Here is an 11,308-nt window from a genome sequence, read left to right as displayed (position 1 = left end):
AGCTTGCCATGCCTGACCTCTCTGCCGAGCAGCACTCCCGTGTTCTAGCTGCTCTACGTGACACCACCACCCCTCCTCAGGCCAATGTCGTTCTCACTACTGATTTTGCCCAAGGTTTGTTACCTGTCACCTCTCGTCATGGTCAATGGATTCTTGACAGTGGTGCTACGGATCATATTACTTCTTCCGCTTCATGTTTGGTTAATCGTTCTCCTTCACATTTGCCGCCTGTTTCTTTGCCTAGTGGTGCTTCCGCTCCCATTACTTTTACCGGCACTCTTCCTTTAAATTCATCAGTTACTTTGAAGGATGTTTTATGTGTCCCTAATTTCCGAGTGGACCTTTTATCGGTTGGTAAACTTACAGATGGATTATCGTGTTCCATAACCTTCTTTCCTTCTTGGTGTGTTTTGCAGGACTTGGTTTCGAAGGCGATGATTGGTGTGGGTAAGCGACATGGCGATTTGTATTACCTTGTGGCCCTTACCTCTTCTCTCCCCACCCGTCAACCTCTCTGCAACATCATTACCATCCCCTCCTCCCTCTGGCATAGGCGTCTTGGTCACCCCTCCTCCACTCGTTTGCAAGCTTTAGCATCTAGCTCTCTTAATTGTACTTTGGATTCTAGTCATATTTGTGATGTTTGTCCGTTGGCAAAACAAACTCGTCAACCTTTTCTTTTGAGTTCAATTTCATCAACTTTCCCTTTTGCTTTAATTCATTGTGATATTTGGGGCCCGAATCGTCAATCTTCTCTTTCTGGTGCTCATTATTTCTTAACCATTGTGAATGATTTTTCTCGCTTTACGTGGGTCTTCCTCATGAAACATAAATCCGACACTCAACAATTAATTAAGGATTTTTTTGCTTATGTCACTACCCAATTCCGCACTACCATCCAATACATTCGTACTGACAATGGTGGTGAATTTTTATCTCTTCGTAGTTTTTTCTCTGATCATGGGGTGCTTTTACAAACTTCTTGTGTTTATGCCCCCCAACAAAATGGCGTTGTTGAAAGAAAACATCGTCATCTTCTTGAAACCGCTCGCGCCCTTCGTTTTCAATCCCATCTTCCTATCAAGTTTTGGGGGGAATGTGTTCTTACCGCTACTTATCTCATCAATCGTCTCCCTACCCGTCTTCTCCATCATAAATCCCCATTTGAGGTTCTCTTTTCGACAACCCAATCTTATGACCACTTCCGCGTCTTTGGTTGTCTGGCATATGCCACCTCTGTCACTCCCACCACCAAATTTTCCCCTCGGGCTCATCGTTGCATTTTTCTCGGTTATCCTCATGGACAAAAGGCCTATACCCTTTACGATCTCGACAATCACCGCATTTTCACTAGTCGAGACGTCATCTTTCACGAAACTAATTTCCCTTATGCCGTTTCTCACCCTCCTATCCCATCCTCTTCGCCTACCCTACCCATCCCACCCCCTCTGGACTTTACATATAACCCACCCCTTCCTGCCCCGACACCTCACCCTCCTCCACCTTCATGCCCTTCCACGCCTCTCACAGATTCCCTTGCTGCCCCATTACCCGTTCCTTCCCATGCCCCTGCCCTCTCGGCATCCCCTCTTTCCCCCCCCTCCGCTACTTCCTTACCTTTCACCCTTTTACCCACGGACATCCCTACCCCCCCCACTACCTACCAATCCTCCCCTTCCCCGCACCTCTTCCCGTGCCCATAAACCTCCATCCTATTTAAAAGACTACGTTTGCTCGCAGGTGATTCTGCCATCCCACCCATCTTTGACTTCGCAACCCGGTTCTACACAAGGTACGCGATATCCACTTTGTAATTTTCTCTCTTATCATCGTTACTCTCCCAGGCATTTTTCTTACATTAACTCTGTCAGTCGGACTGTGGAGCCTTCCTCCTTTGCCGAGGCTGCCACTGACCCCAATTGGCAACGTGCTATGACTGAGGAGCTTCAAGCTTTACATGCTAATGGTACTTGGACTTTAACTTCCTTGCCCCCTGGCAAAATTCCCATTGGTTGTAAGTGGGTGTACAAACTCAAGCACAATTCCGACGGCTCTATTGACCGCTACAAAGCTCGTTTGGTTGCTAAAGGCTTCACTCAGGCTGAAGGTATTGATTATCATGACACTTTTTCTCCTACTGCTAAGATGATTACGGTGCGTTGTCTTCTTGCTCTTGCTGCTAGTCAGTCTTGGTCTCTTCATCAGCTTGATGTTAATAATGCTTTCTTACATGGTGACTTACATGAAGAAATCTATATGTCTCCTCCTCCTGGTCTTCGGCGACAGGGGGAGAATCTTGTGTGTCGCCTTCACAAGTCACTTTATGGTCTTAAGCAGGCTTCTCGCCAATGGTTTACCAAATTCACTAGTGCCATCATTTCTGCCGGTTTTCAACAATCCAAAGCTGACTATTCATTGTTCACTAAAAAGTCTGGTATTTCTTTCACAGCTTTGCTCATTTATGTGGATGATATTGTGATTACAGGCAATGATGCTAGTGCCATTAATTCTCTGAAGTCTTTTCTCTGTGATCATTTTCGGATAAAAGACCTTGGTGATTTAAAATATTTTTTGGGTATTGAGGTTTCTCGTTCCAAACAAGGGATTTATATTTCTCAACGCAAGCATGCATTAGAGATTCTCAAGGACTATGGTTTTTTGGGAGCACGACCCATTGTTTTTCCTATGGATGACACAAAATTATCTGATAAAGGAGAACTTCTCAAGGATCCTGAAAAGTATCGACGATTAGTAGGTCGGTTAATATATCTCACTATCACTCGGCCGGATATCACCTATTCTGTGCATGTTCTAAGCCGTTTTATGCACGAGCCAAGGATATCTCATATGGATGCTGCGCTTCGTATTGTTCGTTATTTGAAGGCTACTCCAGGTCAAGGTTTATTATTTCGTTCTGACAACCAGACCAAGTTAACTGCGTTTTGTGATTCTGATTGGGCAGGTTGCCCTATCACTCGCCGTTCGACTACTGGGTATTGTGTATTCTTGGGCGGTTCTTTGATTTCTTGGCGGATGAAACGACAGAAAACCGTTTCGCTCTCTTCAGCAGAGGCGAAATATAGGGCCATGGCAGGTGCTTGTTGCGAGATAGTTTGGCTTCGTTTTTTGTTGAAGGATTTGAACATTCTTTTGGATGGTCCTTCCATTTTATTTTGTGATAATCAAGCAGCGTTACATATAGCTGCCAATCCTGTTTTTCATGAACGAACTCGTCACATTGAGATGGATTGTCACTTTATACGAGATAAGATTGTAGATGGCACAATAGAGACCAAGCATGTGGGTACGGCACAACAGTTGGCAGACTTGTTTACCAAACCTCTTGGGAAAGAAAAGTTTTCGGGTATGTTACGCAAGTTGGGAGTTCTTGACATCCACTCTCCAACTTGAGGGGGAGTGTTAGACAAATAAGGAATATGGTTGGAGTCCTTGTGTAATTGTATATAATATTATTATAGGAAGAATAAGCCGTCCTACAGCCGTCCTACCTTGTCCTACCTACACACTAGCCGTCCTACAGCCGTCAAGCCGTCCTACAGCCATCCTACCTTGTCCTACCTACACACTAGGACGGCTACCTTGTCCTCTACAGCCGTCCTACCTTGTCCTACCTACACACTAGGACGACTACCTTGTCCTACCTACACATTTGTATCATGTATATATATCCTTGTAATCTTGTAGAGAAAAATTAATGAAAAAAAGCATTCTCTTCCATATTTTCCACAAAGCATTCTCTTCCATATTTTCTACATCTGTACCTATAGCTAAAGTCTTAAGTTTCATTCAACTTCATGAGAGGAGAAAGTCTTGTATACGGGTTGCCGTAAGCCTTCTCATAAAGGGGTGAGACTTACGTATGTATATAAAATGCTCGCGGGCGAAGTCTACTCCACCCTTTGTGAGAAGGCTGCCACACTTTACTTCTCGTGAGAGAGTTACCGTATACTAAAACGTTTCTGTAATAGATGAAACCTAAAGATAAATAAAAAAGTTGGACTTTACTTTTAATCCAATTCAGATAATTCTTCGAAGGGTCATGTTCTTTGTTCTTAATTATGGGGTAGCATCTAATTTTCATCGTCTAAAGCATACGCTCGTGATCTCACATGCACCGATAAAATTGTTGAGGTCCCCGTAAGTCACATATGAAATTAATCGGATCCGGATCCCCTCCTGATCTTTAAAAACTAAGTCTACTGAGCAAGCAATCATGATCGTTAAAATTTGATCCAACGGTTACAAACAGAGGTCCTCTAAAAGTTATAATAATTGTAGCCGTTGGATTAAATTTCAACGACCACGATTGCCTGCTTAGCAGGCTCAGTTTTTTAAGGTCAGGAGGGGATCCGGATCCAAATTGATCAAGTCAAGCTTTATATATTGTATAATTATATACATCCATTGGACCATTGGAGATACATTTAGTGGTGTTTGGTGAAGAAAGCAACCCACTAAAACTTTGGAAGCACATAATTACTTTTTAATGTTTTTAATCTAGGTTGTTTATTTTAGGGTTCAATGGATTTTGGTCCAATCACTAAGTTGAATGCTTCAGCTTCAAAGTAGGTAAACCTCACACACACACACACACACACATATATATAATGGATTAATATTAACCATTTCCACTTAAACTGTCAAATGTTATAAAATACAATTACTGGGTGTGTGAAAGCCAAAACCAGAGAAGCAGAGAAGCAATCCTTTTGTTCTTTGTACTAATTAGTAGTTCCTACTTGGCACTCATATCCCGCATGTGTAGGGCAACTGGGTATGGATTTTTGGGCCAACCTCAAAGAGTTAGTGGTCTATACATTAGGATTAGTTTCGGATGAAATTAGGGCTGCCTAGTGACTAGATAAACCCGCTAACAATTTCTATGGTACTTCTAGGGCGCACTTGGGCTTGAGAGGCTTCCTTTTAAATCATGGGAGTTTTAACGAAAAGTTCGCGGTACTGTTTACTTTAATAAAAAATCATATTTTTACACTAAAAAGTCAATCGTAGTACTATTCACTTTACCTTTTATTTTGTCATTATCGTTAAAACTCAAAGTTTTCAAGTCATTTTCATTAGTTTTTCTTTAAATCATTGGTTCTGATTGTTTTAAAGTAAGATTGTCAATTTCGAATGTGACATCTTATGTGACTTGAACTAGGTCTTCATGATTAAAATTGGACTAACAATGTTCATTTAGCATATTATTTATGAATTGATAACTTCTTCTTTGTGGATCAACTCGTAGGTTGACACTAACACACGATCCAAACAAAAATTAGTAAACTTGATCAATACAACTCATTGCGACCCCTAATTTTGATTTTGTCTTTTGAAAGTTTTAAGTTCAATCAATAGTAGTACTAGAAGTGACTTTTATAGAAGTTTTCATGTTGCATCCCATACTTTTGAATCTCATGAGCCGTTGAGTTGTTTTTCATTTTTCTCTTGTTTCCTTGATGAGTAGTACTATTTTAAGCGGATGACTGTCGTCTGTAAATGAAAGAAAAGTTACATCTAATGAGTTGATTTGACATTCATATCTACAACACTAATCACATGACTTATATTATTAACGAAGAGTCACATCACCACAATATGTAAGTTTTTCTCTGATAAAGTTGCCCCCCTTTGAAATGTTTGAAATAGAGTTCAAATGTTTGAAAAACATTTGTGGTGGAGGAGGTGATGGATTTATGGAACTTTCATGGGTTTCTTCTTTTGGAGTAGTTCGTATGTCGAACTAGTTTGGAGACTGGACAGACAGGGAGATCTCAAAAGGAGATTTGGTCCCATATTTGATTTGACTATGAATGCTTAAACATGGAATCATATGAGTTGATTAAACCAATTAGAAGGTAAAATACCAAACTCCACTCAAGTCAGTGTGAGTCACTCAATTTTATTCTCACCAAACTTTTATGTGGGGTTATGATTGGGTGAAAGAAGAGAAAGTTTCCTAAAATGACTTTATGCCCGTGCAATAATTCTATAAAAAATAACATGTAAATAAATAAATCCAAAGATTAGAGAAATTGTTATAGTTACTTAGAACACAAATCACATGGTGTATCAATGACGGCACATTAGAATCAAGGTAGTCTCAGGACCATCTGGAGTTCGGAAAGTCTTATGAGAACCCTTCGAATGTTTGTTCAAATTCCTTTTGTGCCCAACAAGTGTTTAAGTAATGCCCGTTGTGAGAGGTCTTAGATTCGAATCTCGTGGATGGCGAATTTGATACCAAATTAGATTGTCCATTGTGTGACTTAGCCGAACTCCCCCTCCCCTTGGTATAAAAATATCGATGTACTAAAAAAAAAAAGTAATGCCCACCAGGTATATCTTGGTAGTTGTGTCGAGAGCACTTGACAAATTTTCTTGATAACACTCATCCATTTTTGCTTTGGCATATATCGATATCTGTTAACATGTGCGCAATATGGTTTGAATGACAACAACAAGCATACCAATTGTTTGACCAAATACCTCAGTGAATAAACTAAAATTTATTTACGTGCTTCGCATTCTGTTGCTATTAAAAAACTTAAACTTTTAACATTGAGACTCCCTAATATTTGAATTCTTAAATCCTCCACTAAGTGTATTATTTTATTTGTTACAATAAAAGTGATCGTGTTTCAGGTATACCTAGAAGTTGCTCAAAAGATTATACTTATCTTTAGGGTTTAACTTTGCAGATTTAATCGTGATTAAATATTAATAATGCAGCATGAAACGGCGCTATCATGGCACATTAGCATGAGGAACTCCACATCAGCTTGCCCCCTATTTTATTTGTCGGCCATTTCGCCATTCCACCATTGACATATCATCTTTTAGTTTTTATTTCTTTTGAAAAGAATAGAAAATAAGAATATTAGCTAGCTTTTGTGCCAGTGAACCAAATTAGCTTTTACCTGCGAGATTAATTTATGTTTAAGTGGATGCATTGCGTGCTAATAATCTATTACTGTAGTAACATGGACTCTAGGGTTTAAGGATAATGAGGGTTTTAACTTTTTAGGGCTTTTTTAAATTAAGGTTAAGACAGTTGACAACAGCTAATCTCAAAACAATTAAAATTAAACCAAAAAATAAACATGCACTTATTCGCAATGATAGTTAATTGTTAAATTATAAACTAGTAATTCTCGAAATGCATGCCCTTATTAGTTTGTTAATAATTTACTTCACCTAACATATATTCAATCTATATGAAATCAGAGAAAAACTTGTATAGAGTTTATGAACCACCATGTCATATTTCGTATATTCATAGAGCATTTTTCGCAAAAGTATTAGGTTTATGAGTATTTTGGTCTTACTCACTATGTGTGATCTTATTCAGTGTTAGATGTGTTTTAACCAGACTACTCTAATAAATATACACTTAACGTAGATAAGTTTCTCTCGTCGACCATATTTCAAAAAGATGATAGGAAAGTACTCTCGTAGGGAAAATAAGTCATTGAAATTACAAGTAGATGTCAATAATGTTCTGTCCACAACACACATGAAAATGAGATGATTATTAGAGTGAGGTCCCCCACAGAATGTTGCAAGGGTGACAGTGCCATGTACTGAGATGTATTTCATGCCCTAGCTAGGGTGACATTGCCGGGAACATCAATCGCTTCAATTCGGTCCTTTTTTTCAAAAAATCAAAAAATAAAAATTCATAAAGTACTTATAACTCAAGTAATTAAGAATGTACACTTGCAAATGAGGCAAGCATTTGTTTATGCATGCAATGAGTAAAACACAATCCTCATAAAAAAACAAGAAATCAAAGAAAAACGATATTTTCATGTCAAAACTAAAATACCTTTTATTTTTTTGTCGATTTATGGATAGATAGAAGAACTGTGTAAAACTTCCATTGATCCAATCAAAGTATGTGACAAATCACATTAAGTAAACCTACCAATATAAAGTTAAATAAACTTTATCTTAATATATTTAAAAAAAAAAAGCTACTAACAACAGTGGATTCTTCCATTATCCATATATACCACAAAAAACATTTACTTTCCCTCAGTCCAATAAACAAACTTTTTATCCTCTTGAGTTTTTGCTTACAACGTTCTATCAACTCAAATTTTCATAATCCCACTTGAAAAAAAAAAATCAGAAAACATCCTTCAAGATTTCAGCAATGGAACCAGCTAAGAATTATGAAACAAATATCTTCTCATTAGCAGAAGCTCCTCCATGTCCAAACACTCCACTTCAAGACCCAAAGGAAACCAAACAGAAACTAAGAGTTGAAGAAGATGAAGAGGAGATGAAAGATCAAGAAAAAGAGAAGAAACCTAGCATCCGAATAATCGATCTAGACGCTTCGGATAGCAATTCGAATCGCGGGTTCTGCTTCGATAATCCGGAGCTCAATCTACTTGAATGCCTCGAAACGGGCTCATCAGAAGGCACCACCGCCACCACAACCCCCCTTGTTTCCGATGCGGCAGAGCCTAGGGTTTTCTCATGCAACTACTGCCAAAGAAAATTTTACAGCTCGCAGGCGCTCGGAGGGCACCAGAATGCCCACAAACGAGAGAGAACCCTAGCAAAGAGAGGGCAGAGGATGTTGGGGTCCCACATAATGGACTCAGCTGCAGGTTTTGGGTACCCTTATTACTCAAGTTTGGCTTCTCTGCCTCTCCATGGTGGCGGTGCTTTTAGGGCACTGGACATTCAGGCTCACTCCATGATTCACAAGCCTAGTTCCATGATGTCTTCGTCTGCGATCAGGTTTGGTGGTTCGTATGGACATCGGACTTTTGGGTCAAGGTCACTTTTTGATCAGCAACCGGCGGTCGGAAAGCTTGCGGCTGCAGCAGCTAAAGGTGTTGGTGGTGCTGGGAGATTTGACATGGCAAAGAGCAACATGGTTTCACAAAGCAGTGAAGAAATTGGAAAATGTTGGTTGGGAAACGACAGTCGTTTCAAGAGTGGTAGTGATCAGGAGGAAATGAAGAAGCTTGACTTGTCACTCAAGCTCTAACAAGTTAGTAGTATCGAGACGGCAAAATTCTTCTTCATTTCATTGTATCATATATGATCCTCTTGTCTTTTTTCTTTCTTTTTTTTTTTTGAATTTTTTTTATGTCGGTATTGAGATGTGGTTTAAAATTCTCGTTTCACATTTCGAATATGGTTTGTGTAAATTTGATTTTTGAGAATAGCATGAGCATTTGATCTCTTTTGGTTTGCTTTTAACTTGTCCCAAATCCATTAGAATTTTTCATTTTTCCAACTTTTGTACTCCACATTTTAGTTCAACAACAAGAACTTTTGTTTTTCTTTTGCGTAGTGAATTTCAAATTAATTTTTTCTCCTTATCCACGACTCTTACTTTCTTTTTTTGGCTAGGAATTTTTTTTTATTAAGATAAAGAAAATTCCTGAGAACACGTGGAACTCATACAATCAAATATAAACGCTTGGCATCCCTCATTAAAAAGCACCCTATCCCAAATACAAAATGTTGTCAACACTGTGACTAATGGATGTAATAGCATGCGAGGAAGTTGGCTTCTCTATAAGTATGTTGCCACTGAATAGAATCAAAAGAGGTCGGCAGCCATTTGATGTCCTAAAAAATAATTATGAACCTCCAAAAAGTTTTGCATCAATCGAGAATCCCATTTATAAAAATGGACGACAAAAGGAATTTATATTTTGGAAAAATATAAAATTGTAAGTGAAGCCAATGGGGTAACATATATTCACAAGTTTTGCTAATTTAAGAATCTGCACTTCAAATCAAATGGTGAAATTTGATAATCAACAATCACAAACTGACCTCCTCTGGTTTAGTCCAACAATGTTAAACATAAAGTTATGTTTGCAAGTAGAAAAACATGTGAGGGTTGTGAAATTTGTTCCAAATAATTTATGATTAGTGTGTCTACGTCGATCCAAACAAAACAAACAATTTAATTAAGAGTAACATGCTGTATACACTGGGACATATTGATTGGATAATCTTGTAACATGTTGTATACGCTTTCTCTCTACTTTTCTTTTCACATGGCATGATCAATCAGGCGAAAAAGTGAGTGCACATCTTGTTGTATGTGCGTTATTCCCGTAAATGTAGAACATGGCTTAAAATTTGATACAATTTTTGAAAAATTCATAAACCTGTAATTTGTTAATAACTTTTCACACAACTGAATTATGAGCAACTTAAAAGTCTTTTGATAATCATTTCAATTTTTTTATTTTTTTTATTTTTAACAAACGATATTATGATTGAGGAAGTAGATTAAAATCGAAAACTAGAACTTAAAAACTGAAAACTAAAATCTGAAGTGGTTCTTAAATAAACCCTTAGACAAAGATCCACTCACAAAAAAGAGATTAAGATTAGATGGATCATGGACTACATTTAAAGTTGTCAACTTGCCATTACAAGAAACCCAAAGAAACCAAGTCATACTTATGAACTTTAGATTGATGATGTTTTTTTTGTCCTTCTAAGAAAATATAAAATGATTTTGCCTTTTCTTTTAATTTTATATTTATTCACTTTTTTTCGGATAATTATATTTATTGAGCTAATGGGAGTATCTTTGTCCTCTTTTGAAGAGCGTGTATTGAGTCACTGTCCTTAATTGATCTGAAAAATCTAGAAAAGATTTAGTTACAAACTTATATTATTGATTTACGTGCCACATTTTACATTACTTGCTAAGCTCCTATCACAAACATTGTCCTTAATTGATCTGAAAAATCTAGAAAAGATTTAGTTACAAACTTATATTATTAATTTACGTGCCACATTTTACATTACTTGCTAAGTTCCTATCACAAACAATTTTTTTTATTAAAATTGAGGTTGGCGTAAGTGACTAAGCCTACCGCGCGGACAGATTTTCATCGTATTAGAAACACGCGTTATACACCAAGTGCCTATTGTATAATTGATTGGATACTTAAAAGAAAAAAATCTTTAACTACTTATATTATGACCACTTGTTGTATCAAACCGTATTTCTGGTCTACTAAAAAATTTCTCCAATTAAAGAACATTTTCGTAGAATTGCCCCATAACATGTCATATTCATAAATCTTTTACATGTGCATGCACATTTCTTAATGGATTTGATTATTCATGTAGATATTAATTAATATTTTCACTCCAGTGATTTTTTAAATTAATCTTAATAAATTATAAAGAGAAGAAATCGAACTTGAATTTACCAAAAAAAAAAAAAAAAGATTTTAAAATGGGTTATTCACGAATAAGCTCATCCAAACTCCATTTCATAGTCAAAACC

At 37.5% G+C, this 11,308-nt stretch overlaps 1 protein-coding gene across 1 annotated transcript; it reads left to right on the top strand.

Moving 5' to 3' along the window:
• Positions 1-8,045: 8,045 nt before the first annotated feature.
• Positions 8,046-9,326, top strand: LOC137718716 (zinc finger protein 1-like). Its single transcript, XM_068458258.2, has one exon. The coding sequence runs from the start codon at positions 8,180-8,182 to the stop codon at positions 9,026-9,028; it is 849 nt and encodes a 282-aa protein (XP_068314359.2). The 5' UTR covers positions 8,046-8,179; the 3' UTR covers positions 9,029-9,326.
• The last annotated feature ends 1,982 nt before the right edge of the window (positions 9,327-11,308 follow it).

Source organism: Pyrus communis, chromosome 8, assembly GCF_041283825.1.
Source record: "Pyrus communis isolate YQ-2024b chromosome 8, ASM4128382v1, whole genome shotgun sequence".
NCBI classification, from domain to species: Eukaryota; Viridiplantae; Streptophyta; class Magnoliopsida; order Rosales; family Rosaceae; genus Pyrus; species Pyrus communis.
Note: the sequence above shows the minus strand (reverse complement) of the source record. Positions and strands in the feature narration are given on the sequence as shown.